Source organism: Glandiceps talaboti, chromosome 12, assembly GCF_964340395.1.
Source record: "Glandiceps talaboti chromosome 12, keGlaTala1.1, whole genome shotgun sequence".
NCBI lineage: Eukaryota > Metazoa > Hemichordata > Enteropneusta > Spengelidae > Glandiceps > Glandiceps talaboti.
The window spans coordinates 12,885,098-12,912,797 of record NC_135560.1 but is presented as its reverse complement, the minus strand read 5'-3'; the positions used below and the strand labels follow the sequence as shown (position 1 = coordinate 12,912,797).

Below are 27,700 nucleotides of genomic sequence, written 5' to 3'. Positions count from 1 at the left end.
TCAGTAAACTATTGTACAGTGCAGTAAGTTGAAATATGGTAGCAAAATATCAGGAATAGAATTTGGTGTACAATGCAAACCGTCCAGTACACTTTAATATTTCTTGTTTAATTTTTGCTGGAATTGCTTCCAGTTATTTTTGTTTATGCACGCGCGCGCACACACACACACACACACACACACACACAGACATACAGACAGACACACACACAGACAAACATACATACATACATACATACATACATACATACATTCGGATGGAACCCAGTGTAATTGCCACCTCCAGGCTGTGCCCACAGGGGGCTAAAAAGAAGAACAAAGCTTTATCTGGCATCATTTATTCACATTAAATGATACAGCTAAAGTTAATTATAAATATATTACATTTGATCGTTATTTGTCATCTACATTTTACATTTTTGTAATTCAAGACTTGTACACTTTGGAAAATACATACAAGTTTATCTTACTCACTGACATACATGAAAGTGAAGCACAAGGGGGCATCCAGTAATGATACAAGTATTAGGTTGACATCAATAAGACTTTTTTGTTTGAAAAGTTTGAAATGAAACCTCACTTTAAATCAGTTTTAACTTGTGTTTAAAAAGCACATCATTCTGACATCATAAAATCATGGGCAAAGATTTCACTCGCATAATGGTATCAAGGTTCTCCCTAGACTGACCAGCACTCGAAAGGTATACCTTTTACAAAGTTTTCAACCAGATCTACTGTTTCTACTAATTGTGCTGGTGGCTGCAATTGGCTGTTTGCGATATCGACCCATTAACATATATGGTAATTATGTTATGAATACTTCAGATTGACTGGCACTCTTTTTTTGAGACTAGGGATAGCTTTGTATTACTACATACCTTCGAAAGGAAGAAACGCAAGTTCTGTTTTTCTATGTATAAATTTTGCTTCAAAAACCAGGTTTACAAAAAAATGCATCCAGTGCTTTGACTCTGACTACTTTGTAACAAAATCTGGCTATGGAAAAAAATATCTACTCTGTTTATAGAGGCAGTGGTGCTTCAACAGTTAGAAATATCATTGTAGTAACCATGGTAACTTGGCCACTGTAGGAATTCAAGGTAGGAGTGTCTACTCAAATTACTACATATTGTGATAAGGTAATTTAAAGGCCTGGGATTCAATCCCAGTATTATCTTGTCAGTGGAGTCGTAAGAATTACATAGGATTATTCTTTTGTTCTGGACCGACTTTTTAAAAAACTCTGTCTGATAACTATTTATCAAGCCTAAATTTTACAACCAGTAACACTGAAGTACAGCACTTTCTCTATGTGCTACACTCGTTTATAGCATTCATATCAAGTGTACTGTTTCAATTGGTTTATTTACAAGCCTAGCATGTGGCCTTTCTAATGTGGTCAATTAGCAAATGAAACAGTATACTTTTACACTATGTATGAATGCTATAAACGATTGTGATACATAAAGAAAACACTTTACTTTGGTGTTATGGGTTGTATTAGCAAATGAAACAGTACACGTTTACACTTGACATGAATGCTATAAATGATTGTGGTACATACAGAAAATGCTTTACTTTGGTGTTATGGGTTGTAATCCTAATCCGAACTGGGCTTTACTATTAAAACACACGATAGGCATAAAACGACTGTTGCATGCTCAAAAACAATGTACAGTTCCATCTGTAAACAGTCCTCAGGCATTGCAGTAACACATCAACAAATGATTAGCCCTATGTAGTTGATGAGGGCCCACACTACAATTATGCCATAGACATCAGTATATACAGCTCCGAGGACTATGAGAGAGTCTATAATCATCTGAAAGGCTGCAGATAATGTATCAGACAAAACTGACATGTACAAAATTATGATACCATATGATATGATAATATCTGTACACAATTTAACATGCATATATACATTGGCTGCAATGGAAGTTTCATATTTGTTGATAGCATGTCTATTTCTTGGTATCACCTACCAGCTAGAAAAATTGCTGGCCAGTTTTACATACTCACGATAGTATAAAAACCTAAATGTATACTTTGCAGGGTAGGGTGAATACAAATAGTATTATGTTATCACACTGACTGATGTTACTTTTGCTTTACACCAAAACAAATTAAAAATACAGAAAAACTGTATCATTTTTTTTTATATGTGTTGGCTTCGAACAAATAACATATCTGATCGATACCCTTCCATTTATACATGGGTCTCGAAGTCACTGATCAACTACACTTTATAAAACATGATCTAAGCTAGTCAGTGATTGGATAAAACCTGTGATTCACGGGCATATCAACCAATCAGATGATAGATCTCTTGAATGTATGCAAAACATGTAAATTGTTCAGTTTAACTCTATTTGGTGTGTATTTATGTCAAAGTCACAATATCAATGTCTCCAAGCATATCTTGGTATAAAATAACAGCACACACATCGTCTATTTCATTTCTCAACTGAATAACTGGTTTAATATTATACATGCTTGCCCTGTGAAAGTAGTTATGGAATGGACAGCAGGTATTCAATTTGGAAAGAAATTATCGTTGTAAAACAATGGACCCTGTTATAATAATTGTGTCACATCTTGGGTATATTAACATTCAAGTAACACTTGCATAGTGATAACAGTTGTCCATCAGTCTACACCACACCAGTGTCCTATCTTGGTTTTAGGTGGGTTTTTTTTTCAAAACAATGACTGTGGGTATATCTTACTTCAGTCAGAACAATGGATTTATGTATATCTAGTTTACATGGATCTGTACAATTTTATGATTTCATATTATGAAATTCAAACTTCTTGGATGAGCCAACAGAGATGTTAAAATATTCTAAGAGTCAAGCTGTCTTAGTAGTCATTTGCTAATATTTTACATACACATGTTTGGGTTCAGAAGCTTTTTTGGACATGCTCTATCATTCTGTCTGGATCTGTCGCTCTGCCCCTGTCTCTAAAAATAAGATTTTGCCAATACAAGGACAGTGTCCCCAAAGCCCTGTACACAAACATAAGGCTTGATATGTGAAGCAAAAACCACAGAGATAGTGGGCATGAAAACCCTGATATATGATACTTTATCAATAGCACACTTTAGACTATAGTTCTAGAAGCCTTGCTTTAAAAAATATCTTAGAAATGTCATGACATATGTAATTTGATTGATACATAATGACAAAATGATGAAATTACATTGCATACAAGACAACTAAGCTGACTAAATATTGCTATGTAAACCCTGTATACTATGGTCTAGGGAAGATTTTGGGATGGGTTGTTTTCTATGGTGGAAGTATGGTTTAGGGACATGATGTATATACTATGGTTTAGGTATGGGTCTGGGACAGACCAGTTGAATATGAATGGCATTAGAAAATATTCAGCGTGACAGTTACTAATTTACTAAACTTGATAAAAATAATTATCACACTGTCTGCCAGGACATACTTTACCATAATTACCACAATCTGCATTGGGCAAGTGTAGCAAAGTGGCCCCTTCTGGTCCATCACAAAATTCAGATGTATGTTAGGGAGTCTTTGTCTATTGTTATCCTAAAGTTGACTCCTTATCTTGAGTAAAATGTGTCTGATGTATGGTCAGTCTATCATTCAACATTATTTCCTTCTTGAAATGCCCACATTAAAAAAGCACACGTTGGGTAAGATTTCTCTTTATCTCCGAACAGCTGACTGTCAATGCATATCACTACTCACTTTAAAGCTGCACTAGCTGCAACTAGAGCATTTTTTGTAACTGTTTTGTTAGGTACAACGATTTAGTCATAATATTGTACACCCTGAACAGTATTGAATCACCTATGGGTTAGTGTATTCATGTAGCTGTACACATAATACAGTACGATTAATCCAAAAAAATTATTTTTAGGTCCAGACCCTAAAATCAGCACCCTCAATGCAATCACGATTTCAACCTGTTACTGTGTTACTTATGGATACAATTGGCCTCCAATTATCATGTCCAATGTCTAAGATCTGTATTTTAACAATTTTCAGTGAATATATTGTTGGTTGTCTGATCATAAATATAATACTTCAGTTACAGATAGTGCAGCCTTAACCTTTGAAAGTCAATATACAATGTATGATATACGATGATGACACAAAGATGACAGTTCTGGATTTTGTCAGGAAAATACAACATTGGTGAAATCCTGGCAAGACAGTTATTTTGTAAATCTACACAGAAGTCTGTCACTCTTGATAACAGAGGATATTTCTTAACATTAAACCCTACGTAATTGTGTTTCACTGAGATTTCACTACACTTTTAGGAATCCCTCCTTGTCTGTTGTGTATACCGGTAATTATGTACTAAGTATATTTTACTTTTTCATTATGGCATCTAATTTGAATAAGCTGCCAAAAAACTGAAAATTCTACCATGTAAAGGTTGACAAAATATCAAAGAACTGAAAATCGACCTACACTTTAGAAGGAAAAAGTGGATTTAGAAACAGTACTTTATTGGAACTGGCAGCATTACTGGAGCACTGGGACTATACTTTGGGAAGAATTCTGTGTAAACTTCAACATGAACATATAAAATATTTTCTGGACCTTTAAAACATCAACACATAAAAACTGCTGCTGTTATCAGCTTTTGTAAAAACACAAAGTGAATTGCTAACGTTCATGTAGTTATCTGTTTACATGACTAGCTGACTTCTAACAATATCAGCATATCATTAAGGCTACAAAATTTGTTCATTTTGTACATCAAAATCAAGTTGAAATAAGAAAATAACAATGTTGGAAATATGTTTGTGACGGCTCAACTGTGTACATCTGTTTACTGTACATTACAAAAATCAGAACATATACATTTAGATAGCAGAGACGAAATGATGAATTGCTGTGGTTTGGTGAGATAACACTTCTCATCTGTAACACCGTGGGGCAACTATTACGCATATTAACAAAGTTGGTCTATAAATGTATCTCAGATTCTGTGCTATCATTCAGCCATTCTGCATTTCTTGTAAGCATCTTCGACTACTGTAGAATCCCTATTTGAAGTCCATCCTACGGAGTTGTATTTTGAACATATTCAAAGCACCAATTGAAGTCAAAAATGGTTTCTAATATGAAACATAGTTACTGGAGTAAAAAGGCCACTGGGTATAACTGCAATTTGGGAGCATCAGCTGAAAACGACTGACTACTCCTTGTGTTGTGTCTTCGATTAGAAATTCCACAGTAGTGGCTTATACAAGCATAATGTAAATGTGGCAATGCAGTACTGGCACAGTATTAAAAGGACATGTCATTTTTACTAACAGTTTAACATTACACAAATGTTGGACCAGCACTTTTACTACCCTGCAACACTTTATCAATATCTCTCAACAGACCCGATAACTGTTCTGCATTATTAGACGCTGATATATTACTTTTAGAATTTGTAATCTGTGATTCATCTTGTTTCTGTGAGTCTCTTTCTTTGTTGTCTTTACTTTGCACTTGTCCAGGATTGTCTGCTCTCCCTTCAGCTACTATTTTACCATATTTTCTGGCGAGGGCTGGTGACATATTTCCTGGTTTTATTCGACCGATTTTCACATTGTCCAGGCGCTGACTATATCGAGAAGGAAGTCGGCGCCCTCGCTGAGGTCGGACTCGTTTCTTATTCAAGTGTTGGAGTTGTAGTGGAGCTGGTGGAAGGTCAAATGTGACGGCATATTCTTCATTATGAGTTCTTATATCTAGATTGTCTAGTGATTCCAAGTCATCACTGCTTATGCGATCATCATCGCTAGTTTCACTGGCACGATGCCGGAGCTGTAATTCTGGAAGACGGGCTGTTAAATTCTCCCTGTGGAAGAAAAGCACAAATATATGCCATGACGCAAATGAATTGTCTAGTCCTCATCACAAATCTACATACAAGAATAAATCAAATTCCTTTGATCATCCATGTTTTCAATAAAGAGGCGCTTCCCCTGAAATTACAATAGCGCCCTCAAGTGTCAGCATATTTCTGTATCTCAAAAATCCCATTAAAGATTCTTGTGATATAGATTTCTTTCAGAAGAATCATCCAACCTATAAGGTAGGATGTGGCAATCTGGGAAAAGGAATGTGTTTCTCTCAATCCAGGATCAAGGGGTGCAGACTAAAATTCTACACAGTGGAAAGTGTCAAGTTTTGATGTGACTGTTTTGTTGTAACCCTGTAACCTTTATCCTTAGTATTCATAGTACAAACAAGTATCAGTCCAACTACAGTGATATGGTACGACAAACTTTTCAGCACAGATGGACTTGAGTATGGCATAACTTGAGTTTGAATAAAAGGACAAGTCCAAGTCTGGTTAAAACTGTATTTGTTGTTCATAATTCATAATTTGTCCTTTGTGGTACTTACAAAGTAATGAAATAAAGTCAATACGCAATAAATCACAAACACAGACGACACATTTGTCTGTATTCAAACATACTGACACAAAACTGTGTGCAATACACAAAATATCATGCAGTATTGTTATAACAGTGCAATAATACTGAAATGCAAGAGACATAAAGTACACATTCATACAATCCTACTAGGCCCTCATCACATAGGCGGTATTATTCTTGACAAGGTCATCAGTGGCTTGAACACATGGTTATCTTTACCTCCCGATAGAGTCAAGTCAAAATGATGATAATACTACTACCTTTAAGTAGAACGTATTATCTGCAACTTTAGTACCCTAACATGATAGATGAGTCATGTACATTATATAGTGACTTTAAAAAAAATTCATTTCAAGAAAAAAAGAACAGCACAAAAGGCTACACGCCAGACAAAAAACATAACAAACACATTTACAAACTGAAAAGAGTAAAAGAATGTATGGTGACTTACTTTTCTTCCTGTAGAGTTTTGAGGTGTTCTGATATCATCTGTAGTTCTTCTTCATCAGTACTTTCTAGCGTATTAAGATTATCCGATGAAAGATCTAAATGCTGGGTCTGTATTAAAACACAATCATGTAATACAATTTATTAATACCTGAATACTAATTTTATTGATAATACAGAAGAAATGATCACCAAAAGACTGCGTATCATATATATGTTATTTATGTTCCCTAGGAACAATTTAGATACATAAGAAACAGGCTTCCCAAAGACCACTCATTACAACTATAAACAACACCACATACACATGTAACCACAGGAGCATGCATGCAAGCAGACTCAAATTCTTGCTAGATTTAATTAAATCAAAGTACACACATGTATGTGTCAAAATCTGAGCCTGCACTATAATGATAGATGCATGTTTAGTTATGGTGTTGATCAAGCCCATTAAATCGAACAGTTGATCTTTTTATAATACATTTTAATAGGTGGTAGAATCCTATTACAAGTACTGGGAATTTGTAGATCCTGTAACTTTCTGCAAAGAAACAAATTTTGCTTAAGTGCTTCTACTTATTGTCTAGGTTTTGGTAGCAAGTGACTCCATGGCATGTGTGTGTGTGTGTGTGTGTGTGTGTGTGTGTGTGTGTGTGTGTGTGTGTGTGTGTGTGTGTGGGCAGCTGTGTGTGTGTGTGTGTGTGTGTGGGCAGCTGTGTGTGTGTGTGTGTGTGTGTGTGTGTGTGTGTGTGTGTGTGTGTGTGTGTGTGTGTGTGTGTGTGTGTGTGTGTGTGTGTGTGTGCGTGTGCGCGCGCGCATTTGTGCATGTGAATCAGATGACCACCAACACTTTCCAAATAAAGAACGTGGTGCATTTCACTTACTTTTGAAGACACTATTGTGGATCGCCTTTTACTGGCTGTGTTGGCTGCAGATTCCAGAGTTCTTATATCAGCTAAAGTACTTGTAATTTTCTTCATATTTTCTGTGATAATACATTCTAGACATCTGAAACGATATAAGGACAGCCATTACAGAAATTGTAGATGTGATTAGACATTTTTACAGCATCTTTCCCCAAGATGGCGCATTTGTTATAGAAAAATATTTGGCATTTGAATCTTATGAACGAGTGAGAAAAAATGAACTACAAATGTACTTACACAGCTTGTTTTGCTACATGTTGTAAACTTTCTAACGGTGGCAGTTCTTTGTCAGTCTTCATCAGACATGGTGAAAACACGATGGCTAGTCCATTGGCAGACATTTTGTTGGAGCTCTCGTTTAAAGCAACCCTGAAATCAGATTTAACAGAGAAGGGAAATAAACCAAAGCCCTGTCATAATCTATAGCTGATTAGCATTATGGAAATGTAGACAACTGACTTAGTATTGCAAATATGAAGCACGCCCTCTTGTGGTATAACTTTGAGGCAGATGAAAGTTAAAACTTAATACACTTCAATGTTATTCATTCATTGGCACATTCAAATGGGTGTGCTGATAAAGCGTTCTTCTATATCTGATCTGACGACACCCTATTCATCTGGTTCTGACTTGCTAAGCAAGATATCTGAAACCTTTTTTTGCCAGAGAGGGCGCTGTTTATTTGAATGCATTTGCATGTTTATAAGAGCTTTTTTACTATTAGTTGGCATAAATGTTCTTTTGCAATGCAAAGTTTTATTTAGTTGGGTAGAAGTAATATTCTGTAATAAAACTGACATACTATAGCAACATTTTCAAAACCATTCTCTAATATACTTGGCAAAATTTCTATCTTGCAGTGAGTATATGAGCACCTGAGTGTATTCCTCACCTTGCTAGATGGAAGATAAGTCTTTCAAACAAATCATGATTAGCCCTAGGAAGTTTATCAATCACTTCAAACAATGACTGAACTCTCTCTCGATGGTCAGTGAATTCAATGCCTCGTAACATCTCATCATAAAGTTCAAAGGTCAATAGCGGTTGCTGCATTTCACGGAAGAAGGATTTCAAGACTTGACCAATCACAAAAACATTATAGTCATCAAAATTGATCCCTTGTAAATCTGAAATACACAAAACAAAAAAAGTTAATTTTTTTAACCCGGTTTATGGATAGAATTTGAATGAAATGGGAAAAAAATATTCAAGTACTAAATTCTAGCATGGTTAATGTACCAACATTCAAAAAATATGAAAATGATAATTCTTGACCTTCATGCATGTCTGTTTTCTTTCCCAGTGATGTATGTATGAATGTAATCAAACTATCACAGAAGGGATATTCTGACTGACATTTTGTTTGTTTTTAGGTAGAAGCAACATTTTTCAAAAATTAAAACAATTAAAAAGATAAAATAAAATAAAATCTCGCCCTACCATGGCCATGTTATTGGAAACACATAATTATTTTTTTGCTTAGAGATCACTCAAAATGCTTCTAAACATCTTCATTAGCAAAGAAATACTCAGCAGGTACGATGTCATGAAAAGACAAACGGAAACAAGTTTACTATCTCGTTCTACATACCTGGTTTGTTATTAATTTGTGCTTTTAGTTCCCTCACTTTAACAGCAGAGCCAGCTTTCCTGTATATGCCTTCAGTGTAGAGTCCCTTCATTTCCATAATACTGATGCATTTTTCTACAATTGGTGGCACTTTGACATCCTCTTTCACCAAGGTGTCGATTTTACCACCAAAGACGTGATGTGAATTACCTCCAACAGTTCCACTACACTGTACTAAGTACTTGTTGTAACATTTCTTATGACACGTGAATTTACAATCTGTGAAAAAAAACACACGCAAACATGACAACGATTTCTTTGAATGACTCGTGGTTTAAGTTGTTAGAATAAATGATGATAAGTTTTCTGATATAAACATTGCAATAACAGTCGTAAAGCAGTCCACAAAATATGGCTAAAACCACTTTATGACCTGGGCAGACCATGAGTTCATGAAAACTACAACTGTTGACATCAAGAACAGTTTTATGGCCTCTTTATGTGTACATAAATTGCAAGGGGTATTTTGTTTGTGAACATGAATTACTATTACTATGTAAAGTGGTCATAAACTGTTCTTATCAAACCATGGTGTGTAATACAAGTATCTGCTCTTCCAGCATGCTGAGCCAATTCAGTTGTTTACTTTCCCTGTTTGTAACAGGTTCTGTTCGTCCATGGTCTAATGTCAGCAGTTGTACTTGAACTGAAACAGTCAGCATACTATTTTGGGTTGAAGATGACTGACCTTCTGTCTTGACTGAAACTACACATTAGGTTAAATTTCAAGGATGCTATGTGTACAGTACTCAACTATCATAGCCCTCACATCTGGTTCTGGTCCAGAGGCAATTACTGAATGAACAGCACTCCAAGTGGCCAAAGTATAAAATCTTTTGTCTTTCTGCTAACGTACTGGGAAACATAATGAGGCTTACCTGAACACACCAGTCCCTTTTCCATTAACCACAGAAATGCTGAACAATGCTCACAAGCTGTTGGAATGTTAAAAACCATCGTCACAAATTTATGACCTAAGTGATCTATTGCAACTTCATCCTTTGGTTTCTTCTTTTTCTTTGGTTGCTGTCACAAAATAAAAAAAAAATATAACTTTTGAAAACTATACTGTCAGCTTTTTCCTTCTCTATCAAACTACATCTGGATGGAAACAGTGACGATAAAATTGTTACTCCTGAGACTTTCATTTCTAATTTAAAGAGGTGCAAAAAGTTAGTCTGATTTTGTCTTTGTTGCATTTCATTACACTTTTAAAGTGACCATGAAAAGTATTTCTCACTAACTTTGCATTGTGTGACCTCTGAAACAGTTGTCAAAATAACACGTGACCCAGAAGAGGTCTGCTGTATACTGGAGCAAGGCATTATGGGAAACAAACCATGTCAAGAGCTTAACGTCGTTTGTAACTATAGGTCAGCTGTGAGAACAAAGAAGAAGCTCCTGACATTGCTTATTTCCCAGAATGCCTCATCCCAGGTGACAGCACATCTCTTCTTGGCCAAATCTCCAAATTTTCATAAACCAGTATGACTGGCACACGGTTTGTCTTTCAACTTTATTTTCAAGTCTCTTCTGTTAGAGGGCGCTGTCACAGATGTGTGTATTTTTTGACAACATGACTGCACCAATACTCATTCAAATACATAGATAACAACACTGCCTCCAGTTCATACTTACCTTTTTCACCTGTTGTTCACTTGGTTTGTAAATCTGTATAAACTCGTCTAGATATCCCCTAAATGCATTTACCCCCATGATGATGGGAAATTGTGCACTTGTATTCTCTTTCCGTGAAATGTGTTCTAGCACTTTTTCAAAATTGGAAATCAAATCTTTGTACATCAAACAGATTGGTTGACCATCCTGAAAGAACAAAAAACATACCCATTATTACATGAAAACAATAGTTGAATACATGCATTTTATTAGCACATTATCATAATTTCTTCCTCTGAATATTTGTGTAGAATCTTCCCATACAAATTGTAATCCTGATTTGACAATCGAATATCCTGGAGTGGCTGGAATGTTGGGTTGAATGGTCAGGAAAATGAATGGGAACATCCTTGAAAGGCTATGATTTCAGTCTTTGAGGATCTATACATGTATTTGTTTTCCAAAAGAATAAAAACAAAAGACTGTATGTGATTGGTTGTGTGGGGGCGCTGTTCACTCACCTGCATTGCCACTGAATAAGTACTGATTAGCGTTCTGCGGTATTCTTGCATAGCCTTTTTAAATACAATATCAACAATTGTGTCTCTCCTGCCACCATACTGGTTGACTTCGTTTACCTACAAAGATGAAAACATGAGTAAAAATTTTGACAAATCAGGTGTTTTTAGTAAAATGAGGTAAAACCCACCTTCAATTTCCTGTTACTGTGGTTCGAAAACCTTACAAACAAATGTCACTCTCTAGTATGAACTATCGAGAAAACAATGTAGAGGATGGCTGTATCACCTCCTAGGTCCTGTACTTTCCAATTAAATTTGCATGTTGTCCAACCATCCATCCTAACTTTAAGGATTACAAAGGAATTGTATTCTTATTGATATACACACTGTCAAACATAAAAGTATATGTCTCATGTTTTAAAATAGTGGAAATGATATTTTAATCAAAAGCAAACAGTTGCAGTGCACTGTGTTAATGAAAAGACGTCTTCAGCCCCAAGCTAGCGTAGTAATCGAGGTATGATAACTCAACTGTCACAATGGTCTATAACTAGCATTGAAACTGTTACTCTACCATCAGCTTGTCTTTATTTGTCCCGTAAATGCCAACCTCGTAATTGCTTACCTTGGATAGTAGAAAGTCATCCATCTGTTGAAGTTCGTTGACATCACTGATCAGCTGTTTACTGGGATACCTCCATTGTGATGTACTGGTCACATTAAAGCTTACAGGTAAAGTACGACCGATAGAAGTCTGTGAAAAGTCTTCTCTCTTCACGCTACCTTTCTTCTTTTGTTTGCCAGCCTGTCCACTGTTAGCATCACTATCTTTCAGTTTCTTATTTCTTTTGTTTCTCTTTCTCCAGAACGGTCTACTTTTCTGTGGTTCTGCTGGCTGGACGTTGTTGTCTTTGATAATTTCTTCCTCGGAGAGTTCTCTCTCATCTTGTTTTGGTTCTTCTGGGATATTTTTTGACGGTGATAATGGCACTGCTATTTTTTTCTATTAAATAATAAACAAAATCACTGATGAAATTAACTTTCTACTTTTCAATGTAGCAGTCGGGTTTAGTTTGTGAACAACATTCATCTGACAGAAAGGTAGGCAAAAAATGTAGAACAATGGACTGCCTGTTCAAAAGATGTATATTTATCATTATTCTAGGGAGTTAGGTAAGGGTAAAGTTACTGATAGAAATATGGTTAGACCCTCTAACTTACCTAAATTTTAATCCTAATCCGAACTTGGCCATAATTTATTCTTCCGAGAACTCTGCATAGAATGCAGTACTGCTTGACAACAGTCAGAATCTATACTTCTGAATTACGTTTGTCCACAGTTAGTTATACCTCAGAGCTATAACATTAACAAGTAATTGTTATACTTCAGAGTTTATAGTGATTGGGAAAATAACTTACCAATGGATCTCGGATTTCTCGGAAGCTAAGTTTAGTTGTAACTTGTCTGACTTTATCAGGTCTTGGTTCTACCCTGCTAGGTGAGGAGGTTTTCACAGCTACTTCTTGTTGGTAAGCTTTAGCCAACTCTGACACCCTGTCAAAAATGAGACAACATTATGAAATCAGTCCTATTTGTATACTGCATGCAGTATTACAACAGTACCCCATGGCATGTGAGGGCCAGTGTGGTGTACTCTGGGTATTTTCAGAATTGCTTGTGGTCTTCCCTGTGGCAGTATGCACGCTCGTGTAAATGATATACAGTAAACACTGCAAATGAGTGCAAATCCCCCAGAATTCCAGCAGAATGAATGACATAGACACACGTTGTCGTGACATGATAGGCACGCGTTGTCAGATGAAGAACGAACAGAGTATATGCCATATTTTTTGGCTCATGCATGGTATACTATTATCTATACTATTATCTAAAATGGTTAGCTACATACTTGATGGAACCAGATAATGGCCTATCATCACTATCTGAATCTTCTAGATGCCTGATGACTAGAAGTGATGAGGTCTTCGATTTCCTATTCTCTGCAGATTTTGTACTTGGTCGCATTTCTACTTCTGGTGAACTGACTTTGTCTCCAGACTTGTCAATGATCTTCACTTCCCGAGTTGTTCCTTCGTCTTTCCTTTCTGGTGTACTGGATATCAAAGGCTCACTGCCCGTGGGACTGTTGAAAGGAACTGTGGGTAAATCAGGTGTTTGTAGTTTCTTGTCTCCACTGCCTGTCTCAGTTGGAGTTGAATCTTCATCATCTAGTAGGATGCCTTCTGACTCGGATGATCCCATTTCTATCACACCACTGCTCCTAAAAAAGGACAACATGTCAATCTTAAACTGTTCACAGCAGCTACTTATTTACTGTATCTCAAATATTCTCATTATTTGTTATTATATATATCTCATTGCTTGATGACAAAAAATATCCCAGCTGCAGCTCGTGCAGGTTTATGAGCTACAAACTGATAGGCATTTGCATCAAAAAAGTCCTGCCAGTCTGTTTCACTTGGCACTGTAGGGCATTATACTGCATGTACAGACTTTGAGACATATACATGTAAATACATCACAGATACTGGAGCTCTCCAAACTCTATGAATATATCCATGTGAGTGATCAGGTCCTCGAGTGATGCATACATATACATAGATGTTTCTATTCATGTCAACTCAGCTTAGATGCGGTCACTACACCATGTCATATCTCACATACAGCAATCACTTTACTTCTACATTGCGTTGATAATGCCAGCATCTCATTAGCTAGGATGACAAGTATAATTAAATGGGGAACTCAGAAATCCTGGGATTAGGTTGACATCACAAAGATACAGGGATTACACACATTCTATCATTTTGAGTATATTACTTGAATAGCCAAGTGTTATAGTTATACATCTATCTAATCCCTGTCTGCAGTGTGCCCTTATTAAAGACAAATTTCTTGCTACAAGTCAAATGATAAAACCTGGGTTTTCTGTCAAGTCACTACACAGTAATGGATAGGAAAACACAAAAATTAGGTAGCTCACAAGAAATTGCTGTGTATTGTTGGCATGTCGAATTGGCCTAGAGGACTGTGCAGTGCTGGCATGTCGAATTGGCCTAGAGGACTGTGCATTGCTGGCATGTCAAATTGGCCTAGAGGACTGTGTATTGCTGGCATGTCGAATTGGCCTAGAGGGCTCACTGCCTATCTGAGTTCCCCCTTAAAAGACGATATCATCTTTTCTCTATACTCACTCATCTGACATGTGTCCATCTTCTTTATCTAATTCTTCTAACTCTTCCAAATCACGGGATGAATCTCTCATCAGTATCCCTTCATCACTCAGAGATGAATGTCCTTCCTCTAACTGTTTGAGTAATTCTTGCTCCTTCTTTAATCTCTCCTCCTCCTCCTCTCTTTGTAATCTCTCCTCCTCTTCCTTTTTCCTTCTTTCCTCTTCCCGGAGTCTCTCTTCTTCTTCTTTTCTCAGCCTCTCCTCTTCTTCCTTCCTTCTCCTCTCTTCTTCCTCAATTCTTTCTTTTCTTTCTTTGAGAAGTTTCTGGTACCTGTGGGCAGATGACATTGAGAAGATGAAAATTCTGATAATAAATTTTTTTTCCAAAATAATCCGAAATAAGAATAAATTGATGTTTGAATAGGCAAGATAAATTATACGACTGTTATGAAGGAATTCAAACTAATATCAATTTTCAAATAAAGATCGACACAGTGCATGGTTTAGACAGGTGTACCAGAGAACAGAATTCTCGTACAAGTGTAAGAAATCTACCAATCACTGAAATTACAGCAACCACTATTTCAGATAACAAATTATGCAAGTAAATAAAAACATACCTTCCTAAATCATAAAACCCAATTTGCAGTAAATTGACAACAGACTTGAAGGTGACAGTCTAACACTAGCATTCAATACTTACATTTTCATTCTTGAGACCTCTACGAACAGCTAACTCCCGTCAAAGTGTACAGCACTATACTAAAATACCAACTGAATGTATCTCCGCATATATATATATATATATCTGGTACACGTTAACCTAAGTATATCTAAACGTGAACTGATACCCATCAGAGACTAACCACCTTAAATACTAATGCAGTCTGAGCCCTTTGAAATACTGCCCTCTGGTTATTAACTTCTGACATTTCAAGAATTAGAATGTACAGCTTTTCTAAAAGTGTATTCATTCATCGATGACTGCCCTGGGAATCTTACAGACTCCGACTTACAGTCGTCATCTTGTCCACATATGAATAATATATCTGTCCTTGATATCTCCTTTCTGCACATTCCTGCAAACACTCTTGTGTTTTATACTATTTATAGCTGGTAAATTTAGATGAACATATTTAATAATATACAGGCTGCCCCAGAGTAAGTGCTGATAAAATTAAAAAAATTTAGTAGTCCAAGTATACGCACAAATGATGTTAGCTTTGCAGAGCATACTAATACCACCCTGTATCTTATGCAATTACCAGTGTTCCCTCTTAATGATAGCCAAATTTTATTGTTGTGAGTCAAAATGATGAGTCAACACATAGTAAGAGATAGGGGAACACTAAATTTGGGTGCGTCACTAGAAATTGTGTACGTCAGTGGTGCGTCAAAATTGGCTTAGAGGGCACACTGATTACAATTATATAGATTTCAACACAGAGAATGGAGACAGAGTATCTTAGAGTGGTGTTTAACCATTTGATAATACTCTTACATTGTAGATCAGCTTTCCTAAATCCTGGACAATATTGTGCACATATATAGAAATTTTCTATTGTTTTTATTTGTAGCTATAGTGCTGTAATATTTTGCAATCCCTAACACAATCTACAGGGTTTGTACGGTGTTGAAATAAACTGATATCACGTGATCTCAGTTGCCAAACACAGTACAGGGTTTGTACCGTGTTGAAATAAACTGACACTACATGATATCAGCTGCCAGACTACATTCAGTCCAGGTTACTTGTTAATGTTATCGACACTCTGTGAACAGACTAACAGGATTTCATCTCATTACCTCGTTTTTATAAAATCAAACTGTGCATTAGAGAAGAATGATAGATTTGCATGGATGGGTGGATCTTATAATGTAATCCATTCGTATACCCCCTCAAGGCAATGCCTACCACTATATATACTACCCAGTACTGGGAGATATAAGATTGATTCTACAAACCAGACTATCGGAATGCAGAAAATGATTTCACTTACAAAGCTATCTGGATTGAACAATCTGAAAGGTTTTATCATAAATTGTTGAGTCAGTGAAAAAAAAGGTTATAACTGCTTCACAATTGTATAGCAGATACAACATTATTGCACTGACAGAACGAAATATTCTCTCTGACATAAAATTTTTATTTTGTCAATCAATCACAGTTGGAATCACTGAGAATGAAATTAGAATGCATGCTTGCATTATTTTCAATCTTAACTTTATGATAACAATTTGAATTTTTATATATCTGAAATTATTTTTTTCATCACCCCACCACCACCCCCACCCCGGAGTGAGATCAATAGGTTCAACGTAGGATGAAAACTAAATTACTATAGTTAGGTCGTATACCCCCCCCCCCCCCCCCCCCCCCATCTAACTAAACTGGCAAAAAAATTCAAAATTGTTTCAGACAGCAAATCAATTTCAAATCTGTGTAGTACTATGTAGTGCTATGAATACAAAGCCAGTATATGTAGTCAGGTAAAAAAAAATAGCTCTTTTATTGACGATTTACAGTATTTTTAATGTACCATGCATTTTAATGGTGAAAATTCTTTCATTTCTCAATTTTACATTTTTTTAAAAAAGAGGAAATATTTGTATTTAGGGGTACAAAACAGATCCACTAAAACATAAAATTATTTTGTAGGATGAGAAATAACGCCTGAACTAGAAGAATTTAGTTTTCTTACCATCTGTTGAACTATTGATCTTTCCCCTTATACTATGAGATACACAGCTAACCGTTACTTACAATAATCTGCCTTGCTTGCCACGATAGATACTCTGAAACCAGACAACGCCTCTGTACAGCTTCATGTACAGAATCCTTTGTTTGTATGCTTTCCAGGTACTTTGGATGGCACAAGCTGCTAAGTCTCTCTCTTTCAATATGTACAGTTCTCTTTTGGCTAGAAACATCCGAACGCTAGCCTGTTGTGAAGAAACAGTAACACATGGTTGAGAAATGGGTTTTTATTTACTTTACGTTTTTTAAATCAATGCGAAATAATATTGACAATAAATAGTCTGTGTTTGTAACTTAATAAATTGCAAAAAAAATTTCAAAAGGGTTTGGAATTGTATGTTAAGAAAGTAATTTGTAAATATTAACTAGGTAAAGACAATTAATAGTTTGATTACTTGTATTTTACTTTTGTGTGATTGAAAGTGGGTGAGGCCAGACCAGGGGGTGGAGCGGGGGGGGGGGGGGGGGGGGTAATGGGAGGAGATTGTCAGACAAATTGTAAACTTTCAATGTCTTGGTAGATAACCTGATTTCTGGTCTACATGCTTAAATGCATTCCTAAAGGTTATTGAGAATTAGTCAATCTTCTTGTTGACTCCCTAGCATGAAGTAAAATGTCCTTTTAGGTACCCACATTTCACTATTACTAACTGTAAAGATAGCTATACTAAATGGCTGCAGTTGCATTATATGAATGCTAACATATAGCTGTTCAAAGTTTATACAGATAGAAGTCGTTACACTTGTTCAACTTTTCATAATGTTGGTTTTTATACATAATACTTTCCCACTATGTCCTTAAAGCACTTTACAATTATTACCCCATGGCACAGATCTCTAGCAGCACAATGGCCCTGTATACTTCCTCAACTCCCTGAGGAGCATACAATCCATTGCAGCCTCGGTAGGCACAAGGATTACGGAGCATACCTATATGTATTCAATAATAAAACAATTTGGTGACGTTTCTGCTCATAAAATATTCATGTCACATTTAGCTGCGTGAAATAAAACACAGCTATCTGAAAGATTATTCATCCGGAAAATTACACTTTAGACGTTTTTCATCCTTATACATTGACTGATAAAACAGCTCAGGAAATGACATTTTAGCTTATGAAATATACATGTTATGTTTAGCTGCAAAAAGGTTAGAAGATGCAGACACTCGTAGCATTATTCATCAGGAAAATTACACTTCAGGTATATGTCATACTTTTTACATTTAACTATAAGCCATCTCAATAGATGATGTCCCTACTCATGAAATATACATTTTAATATTAGCTGCATAAAGGGAAACTAAAGACACTCATAACTTTATTTATCAGGAAAATTACGCTTCAGGTATAGCTCATACTTTTTACCTTTTGATCTGCTTATTAAATATACATGTTACTTTTTACTTTGTAAAGGTTAGGAATCAAACGTAGACATTTTAAACCGTTAGTCACTTGGAAATTACACTTTAAGTCAGCCTGCTGCCTGCCATTCCTATGCATTTCAATAATACAAGTACTTCGTAATCACTGGATATCAAATATGTATGTTACCCTGTGTTTTTATAAAGGTCACAAGAATATACGACAGCGACAATTGAGGTTTCGCGATTTATAACATAGACAAATACTAAAACAATTGTTGAGATATGCAGACATAAGCTATTGAGTGGACGTTTGCGCACAGTAGGATAGCGTTTATGATGACCTTGTAGTGTACATTCTGGGGACGTCAAAAGTTTACACTATCTTGATCACAGGATGATTACATCCTCACAACAGAGGAACTGCTATTATGACTGTACATATATAATCTTCTTTATTCCCAGAAATATATATTTACATATACATAACAATTCTACAATTATATGAAGTATTCAACTTGGGAAAGGGAGACGAAAAATAGTTGTGTTTGCAACTAGTCGAGTCCGTCCCCTTTTACAATCTTAGGGATTAGGAATTACTAAATACTGGGGCTGCTGGTCAAATTGAGTATATTGCAATATTGACAGAATAGAAAAAAATCATAAAGGATTTACAAAATACATTGTATAAATATAGGTGGACAACAACAACACCAACAACAACAACAACAACAACAACCAAACAAGCAAATACACAAATACAAAGAAACAACAAATGACCTACTTAAATATACAGACAAACGGTAATCAATCTCTATGAATATCCACTTGTGTAGTCTACCACATTGAAGAACAGCAGTTTTATTTTGTATCTATCTCAGTAAACTTGACTGCCGCTGTAGTAATTTATGTTGAGATGAGCAACCATTTATCTAGCTACATGTAAGAGGACACTTTGATGACGTCTGGACTATCTGGAAAATCTGGCCATATTTTATATAATCCTTAGCGCGTTTGATTGACAGGTTTAATTGTATATATCTAACATTTCAGCTTTATAATTATATGTAGCATTCAAGGCTGTTCAACACTTTTTTTTTCAAAATCACTACTTACATTTTTTTTGGATAAATTTGTAGAGTTAATGATGTATGGATTGTTGTGTGAAAAACCCCGGTAACAGCTTTTCTTGTCTGTCAGTAGTTTCTACATCAAATGTGATTCTTTTTTGGAATGAGAGTGACATGTACAAAACTGACCTGTATTTTAACTGTTGCTTCTATTGTTTGTTGGTATCTCCTCTTAGCTAGTATGGTTTTAATCCATCTCTGAATGATGTGAATTCTCCGTAGTACTTCCTGGTGCAGCATTTCCTGTAGTTTTATCCTTTCACTCTCTCTCAAGAACACCTGGGCAAAAGTCAACGTCATGTATGTTAGAGATGTCAAAATAAATTAGCTAAGTTACACACTCTTAGATAGCTAGAAAAGTAGAATTGTAGCATACTTGTTTGAATCCTATAAGGCCTAGTATGCCATGCGTATGCCAAGTTATTGTCTTTGAACAGAAAATATGGATTATATACCCTTGCTGTTCTATGTCACGACAACCCATATCTACATCACTGGTTCTATGGTGCTAGAAATATGACTAAAAACTTTTTAATAACTTATGCTTGGGGAGGTATAATTATATTATTCTCCAATATTTTTCTTCATTCAGCCAGAAAATACTCATGACCAAAGGGTTTTGTCACTACTTGTCTAGCAACTTGTAGTGACATGGTCCTTCAGGTCACTTGTATTTTCATTAGCCAAATGACGAAAAACATTGGAGAATAATTTCTAAATACCCAAGAAAACCAGAAATTTGATGCTACAAATACTCAAGATATATGACACCAATGTTTAGTTGAATCTCAGAATATTCCACAATTAATCTTTAACGTTACCTTAGTTTCTCCTATCTGATAATGCTCTTTATTTAGGTCCATGTTGATCAGAAATTCTTCTATCTTTTCTCTGGAGATTTCAAACTCACTTGGTAAGAGAAACTTGTATTGTTGACAGAACTCCTGTATGTGAAGAACAAATCATAACGTAATGAATGAGTGTAGAGATTATGAGTACAAATATGAAGCAATTAGTAATGAAATTTCTAATCACAGAGTTAAAATATTTGTTGAAAGCGAATCCGAAATGTTCACCGACATCTTGTCAGCATTGTCAGGGGGTGTACTATAATTAGTTATTTGGGATGTTTGAAAAGGTTTCATCACATACTATTTGTAAAAATGGTAAGTCAACTTGCAACTGTTGGGAAGAGTTCCTTTGTACATCATGACTTTAATTTCAATAAATTCATCAATTTCAATTTCAATTTCATAGAGAAAATGAAGGAAATCCATTGAAAATCACAGATTTTTAAAATTCAGTGTCATTAGGACAATAAATGTAATGTCAATCTAGGTATGAAAGGAAATCTTTTCTTATAGTTTTAACAGGTTGTTTAGCCTGTTCAATTATAGACATGATACAGACATGTGCTGTGTTTCCTACTCTGTAGTGGAAAAAGTCCTTGGCCTAGGGAGTCTTTTGCATGAAAAGTCTATGGCATCTTATGGGTTAATCTCCTTTCATAACGTCCTTCAACTGAATTCTGTTACTTATTTTATGACATTGGCAGAGGGACTATCGGTAATATACGACACATATAAACTAAAACTATTATTGTGGTGTAAGTTTTTCTCAAGTGGCAGCACATTCAACCTCACTTCTGCTAAAGGAAAGTCATGTGTAGTGTTTAGTTTGTAGACTAAGAACTATACACTTTTTGTGACTGACACTAGAATGCCTCTCACCTCAAAGGTCCATCTGACATTGTATCCAGCTCTCCTGATACGGACAGTTTCTAACATTCCAGTGTAGCGTAACTGTCTCATCAAGAGATCTTGGTCCATACGACATGGTTCCTTCTCAGAGTTGGACTTGATGCACCTCACGAAGAAAGGATTGGCCTGGTTCAATGCTTCCATCAACTTACTAAGGGAAATCTGAAATATTCAATGATGCAGGATATATTTAGTATCAAAATAATACAACTTTATTCTTCATATCAATTATGGGGTTGGGGTATATAAACTGAGTTTATACATTGTTTTGGGGTAATTTTTGCTGCATCCATGGTTGATCATGATTAATCAAAACTTCTGATCAATCATATGATAACAATCTTTGATGCTATCATTTATGTCTTGAAAATTTGCAGCAGAAAATGTTACATAGACTACATTAAACCAGTTACTGTGTACTGGTAGCGACTATGAACTCTTTCACTTACATTGTTCTATTTAACTAATTACTGTCGTTGGGGGCGCTCTCTAATGCTACCGCCCTCAACGGGCTATAATGTAATGACATACCTGGAATTGAGAGCCTACAGTTGTTTGTACCTTCTTGGTACTGTATCGGATGTTGTGTAAACTTCTGTGTGCCAGTTTCTTGACAGATTTCAAATCCTTCAAGCCCTGTTATCAAGAAAGGAAGGCAAACAGTTTCAGAATTTCACAAAATAAAAGAGACACGCAATAGTAATTTTATACATTCAGAGAGTTCAAATTGATGTACGTCACAAAAATTAATTTAACATCTGGATGTGACAGAGTCGTAAGGGTTTTTTTTCGTTGTATATGAATTCATGCTTTGTAACTGCAAATGGCTTCACAACTAGTGATGACAGCATATGTAAACTGCACAACTAATGCTGACAGTATATGCAAACTACACAACTAATGAAGACAGCATATGCAAACTACATAACTAGTGATGACAGAATATGCAAACTACACAACTAATGATAACAGAATATGCAAACTACACAAGTAACACAACTTACCTTTACTGGGCCTGATGACGGTTTGAAAGACTTGTTCTTCCTAAAAAGGCAAAGAAAAGTCAGCACATGAAAGTCTATTACTTTTACCATAGTTCTTCATTTTTTTTCAAGCAATTTTATACTATGTTACAAAACCAAATGTTATCAGCTATTATTTTTCTATGGTGCATTGTGAGCCAACATTACTGACCCAAGCATTACATGAATGTTTGCACAAACCAATCTGGTATACATCTTCACATCCCTTACACCACAAGTCACCCAGCACCATTAATATAGCCAAAGCATGTGAACTACATTACAATCATGTATGTGTACACTCCAGCAATCTAACAAGCTGAAGAAGTCCACCCTTTATCAAGTGGTTTGACCACGTTGTCTCTCTGTATAGGGCTATCAAATTTGACAAGAAAATCGAGTTAAAAGTTAACATAACAGTTGTGTTAGTATCATGATGCTAATAGTCCAATTAAAGTGTAATTTAATAACCATTTCAATATCATCATATGACCACTGCCTTTATTTTGTGTAAATTAGGATAATTCGCTCTGTTTAATTTTGAGCTGCAGCTTGTACTTGAAAATTAATTTCAATAACCTTAAGAATACAACCCTTGATAACTTTAGTTTTCACAAGTAATTTTTTAACATATGAAAGTTGGTAGAAATTACCAATAATATTTTGCATGGTTTGAAATTAGCAATCCAGAACAAACTGACTCTTAAACAATGCATCTCGACAACCAAATTTATGAGGTGGTAGTCTGTTAGATCAATGGACATCAATAGAAAACTGTAGCTGAAACTGTTCACTTGGCTACAGACTACCAAGTGTACAAGTTAAATTTGGGCACTGTGTTCACATACAAAATATGGACATGTGGTCAATACAATGGTTCTAACATTATACACTAGTATGTGCTTGATTACATAGTGACATATGCAGTGAAAAACTATTTCAAATCTCAAGCCCTCATCTTGCATCTTCCACAATACCGTGAAATTAACATCACCATTGAAAGACATGCAAGTAAATTTTTTTTCATAAATTTTTCTTCACTCTATGAAAGGAAACACAAATGACTGATTCTCTCTGTCACAAGTATTTCCCAGCTGAGTGAAGAAATGTAATTTATTTTCAAATTAGAAAAATACAACTACAGTTTATGCAAGCCAAGTTTTATAAAGACTAAATGGCAATGTAAACATTGTGAAATATACTTCATGTGTATTTCTTGCACCAAAATGTATGACAGAATAACAAAAACTTGTTCATATATTTTGGGTAGGAAATTTTTGTAGAGATTTAAATATGCAGATTTTTGTATGTAAATTACACCATTTCTCTGAGTTCAGTCTTGAATTAAGATAAAATTTTGCTGAAAAGTTGCAGAAAAACAAGAAATTGTTCACATAATTTTTCATGAATTTTGGCGGGAATTCTTAGCAGAAGAATAGAATTGTACAACTTGGCTTGCATGTGGTATATTCTTCAAATGCTACTAGTTACATACTATACTTGTTAACTTGGAAACTAACCATGTTAACTGCACAGTAAGACTATCAGATACGTCATGTCACTCTGCCCTCATCGACCTCCTCTCTGAAGGGTTGGCCGATGTGTGAGGGCGCCCTAGTCATGACGTACCTCACAGACTACTACACAGTCAACTATGTACAATTAGATTTACAGCAGCACAATTCCCCACACAATTTATCAGGATACACCATTGATGTTTACAACATGAGAGAATGGGGAGCTATGACACTATGTTATGAAAAGTCAACCACTATTTGAAGGAGAGCTACTGGAATCTAGTAACCGTAACTACTAGAGTCAGTTTGGATGTCATGCACGTGCTGAGAACAATATACAGGGTTTTTTTTTTTTTTCATTTTAAGTTTAAAAGGGATTGTTTATAACTACGATTTCCAGACATGCATTTGAAAGTAGTACAAGGCAACCTGTTGGGTGATAAATTTATGACGTTAGTTCATTAGAAGTTTCAAACATTTGTACATTCATGGGTGTTATGAATTTTGATGACAACCTCAGAAGAAAAAAAGAGTACACATGAGGAGGTACCATCAAAATATCTCAAGATTTTTTTTAAGACTCCAGCAGCTTTCCTTCTAAACAGTACTATGACCTGCCAACATTGAATGTACACATACATCATGACTTGTGTTGCTTTCCAAAAATCGTCAGTATAAATGGTACGTCGACGTGTCTTTCTGCCTTCACGCTCAGCAGGCGTGATGACCAATATTTCATTGGACTGCGACTTGCTGCGCTTCTTAGATGGCATGCGCCTTGGTAAGGCATAGTGTGATGAGGTGCGACTTAGAGATCCAATCATGCTGGGGTTAATGACATGTGAATCAAGATCGGCACCACTATGATTGAAAGAATAAATGACCACGCATATCTTAGAAAATGACAAAGTCAAAACATAAAACAGTAAGAAATTTATACTTAGACCAAGTCAGTATTTCTATATAGCGTGATCAAAGTTTTGACATTCTGTATCAATTATACCGTACTATCGTATGAAACCACTGTTTGCGCTATGGTTGACAAATCAAGTTCAGAGAAGGGAAGGGGCTACCTGGTGCAACCCAGTTTCATATCAAATACCATAAGTTTGGTGTGAACACCAGTTACATAAAACTTGGACAGTTGGGTAGTTAATTATTAAAAATCAATAAGCAAAATTATTTGCTGTTTTTCATTTTCTTACTTTTTCAATATTCAGATATAGAACAATATAAGCCCCCCACCCCATATCAAAATCTCTGAATATGTAAAATTTTGAAATTTAAAAGCAAACAAGAAACCAATTTAAGACATATTGCAATTTCACAATAGAATGGCGATAAATATGTTAAACTGACAGTATGACTTTCAAATCTAAATATATTTTGTACCATAGCAACCACATTTTTTTCAGATATATTTCAAAGACACTATATGAAGAAATACTGACTTTGAGCCAAGATATAAACGATAAAGAAATCATAGATCGACCAACACAGCTTGTAGTGTGACAGTGAAAACATGAATGAAATGCACATTCCGGGTATACCAGGTGTTAGTAGTAACATTTATGAGCAGGTTAGCTGTAATCCAATCAGATTTGGTGGTGTCTATCATGTGACTTACTTAATCTGTCTCAGCAGAATGTAGCATTGGGCAACACGAAAGAGGTCTCTAGACACACAAGAAGACAGATTGATACATCAAAGAGTGAACAAAACAAAGAATATCACAAGAAATGGAAATAAAACAGTCTCATATAAAACACATACAGTGCTGAATTCTAACGTAACATTGCAACATTCATTTCACGTTTCGATACCGTCACTGCTACAAATCCCTTCCTATATTTTCTACTAAGCTGATAAAAAAAATACCGCCAATGGCGTTGTAGCACAACTGTAGTTTTTAAAAATGTTTATCCATATGCTAGTCTATGCTAACAATAGGTGTTTATTTGCTGAATAACTATCCAGTTGCCTATCCAACCATGTTGCTATCTTTACGATAAATGCTATCATTTGGCTGTTGCTATGGGCGTGGTCATGTTGTTAGACATATTTGCATACATTTGTGTATGTTTTTGTTCACTTGTGTATGAATTCCTGATATTGTCTTTGCAATATACGTGATCATTTGGCTGTTGCTATGGACGTGGTCTTGTTGCTAGGAAAATTTACATACATTTTTTGAATGTTTATTCAATTGTCTATTAAACCCTGTTGTTATCTTTGTGAAATACACCACCGTTTGGCTGTTGCTATGGGCGTGGTCATGGTTACTAGGGTATTTGCATACATTTTTTGAATGTTTATTCATCTGTCTTTCTATTCCTGTTGTTATCTTTGCAATATACGTGATTATTTGGCTGTTGTTATGGGCGTGGTCTTGTTGCTATGCAAATTTACATACATTTTTTGGATGTTTATTCAATTATCTATTAAACCCTGTTGTTATCTTTGTGAAATACACCACCGTTTGGCTGTTGCTATGGGCGTGGTCATGGTTGCTAGGGTATTTGCATACATTTTTTGAATGTTTACTCACTTTCTTACCAGATGATGTTGTTATTTGACCAAAATATACTGCCATTTGGTTGTTGCTAAAGGGCGTGGTCATGGTCGCTAGGGCCAATTTTGTCAAAATGTTTTTAAGAAAATCTGCAGAATAACAGTTTCAGAAACATCTCGCCAAGTTTCAGACTAATTGACCAAGTACTTTTTGAGATATAAGTTTTTGACCAAAAATGAACATTTTTACACCTAATTTGCATATCACTCATGGAATCATGGTATGTTTAATATTTCTTCGTCCACACATCCCTAGATACATTCCCATTAAATTTCAGCCCAATCTGCTCAGTAGTTTTAGAATGATAGATTTTTAACCAAAAAGACACATTTTTAGCCCTAATTTGCATATCACTGATGGAATCATCCCGTCATGAACAAATCTTACTTTACACCCCCTTAAGAATGTTCCCACCAAATTTCGCACCAATCTGCCCAGTAGTTTCTGAGTTTAAGTTTTTTGACCAAAAATCACATTTTTTGACCCAAATCACACACCTGTGATGCGATCATTTTGATTTGAACAATTTCCCAACTAGACACCCAAAGTAATGGACCCACCAAATATCGTGGCAATCGGTTCAGCGGTTTTTGACTTTAAGTTGTTTACACACACACACACACACACACACACATCCACACACACACACAGACAGACAGACAGACGCCGGGCGATCCCTATAGCACTACTGAACAAGTTCAGTTGTGCTAAAAAACAGCTATCTAAACAGCTAGTATATTACTATCAAGTCATGCATAATTGTTGGTTCATATGCAATTTTTTTAAACAGACAAATAAAAATTTAGACAT

At 35.6% G+C, this 27,700-nt stretch overlaps 1 protein-coding gene across 2 annotated transcripts in view; it reads right to left on the bottom strand.

Annotated features, from left to right (window-relative positions):
* Window positions 1-347: 347 nt before the first annotated feature.
* Window positions 348-27,700, bottom strand: part of LOC144443365 (unconventional myosin-IXb-like) — a 70,973-nt gene continuing 43,620 nt past the window's right edge. Inside the window, exons 13-32 of one of the 2 annotated variants that reach the window (XM_078132831.1) lie at window positions 25,946-25,993; window positions 22,784-22,823; window positions 22,311-22,415; window positions 21,750-21,941; window positions 20,841-20,963; window positions 20,149-20,298; window positions 17,533-17,711; window positions 14,788-15,099; window positions 13,482-13,853; window positions 12,991-13,126; window positions 12,197-12,574; window positions 11,572-11,688; window positions 11,072-11,257; window positions 10,312-10,459; window positions 9,395-9,652; window positions 8,696-8,930; window positions 8,041-8,172; window positions 7,762-7,885; window positions 6,882-6,988; window positions 348-5,847 (exon numbers count right to left, since the gene is read on the bottom strand). In XM_078132831.1, the coding sequence (XP_077988957.1) occupies window positions 5,322-5,847; window positions 6,882-6,988; window positions 7,762-7,885; window positions 8,041-8,172; window positions 8,696-8,930; window positions 9,395-9,652; window positions 10,312-10,459; window positions 11,072-11,257; window positions 11,572-11,688; window positions 12,197-12,574; window positions 12,991-13,126; window positions 13,482-13,853; window positions 14,788-15,099; window positions 17,533-17,711; window positions 20,149-20,298; window positions 20,841-20,963; window positions 21,750-21,941; window positions 22,311-22,415; window positions 22,784-22,823; window positions 25,946-25,993 (3,868 nt within the window). In that variant the 3' untranslated portion in view covers window positions 348-5,321. Of the gene's footprint in view, window positions 5,848-6,881; window positions 6,989-7,761; window positions 7,886-8,040; window positions 8,173-8,695; window positions 8,931-9,394; window positions 9,653-10,311; window positions 10,460-11,071; window positions 11,258-11,571; window positions 11,689-12,196; window positions 12,575-12,990; window positions 13,127-13,481; window positions 13,854-14,787; window positions 15,100-17,532; window positions 17,712-20,148; window positions 20,299-20,840; window positions 20,964-21,749; window positions 21,942-22,310; window positions 22,416-22,783; window positions 22,824-24,957; window positions 25,180-25,945; window positions 25,994-27,700 lie in introns of both variants that reach the window. The other variant, XM_078132830.1, reaches the window with a different exon arrangement.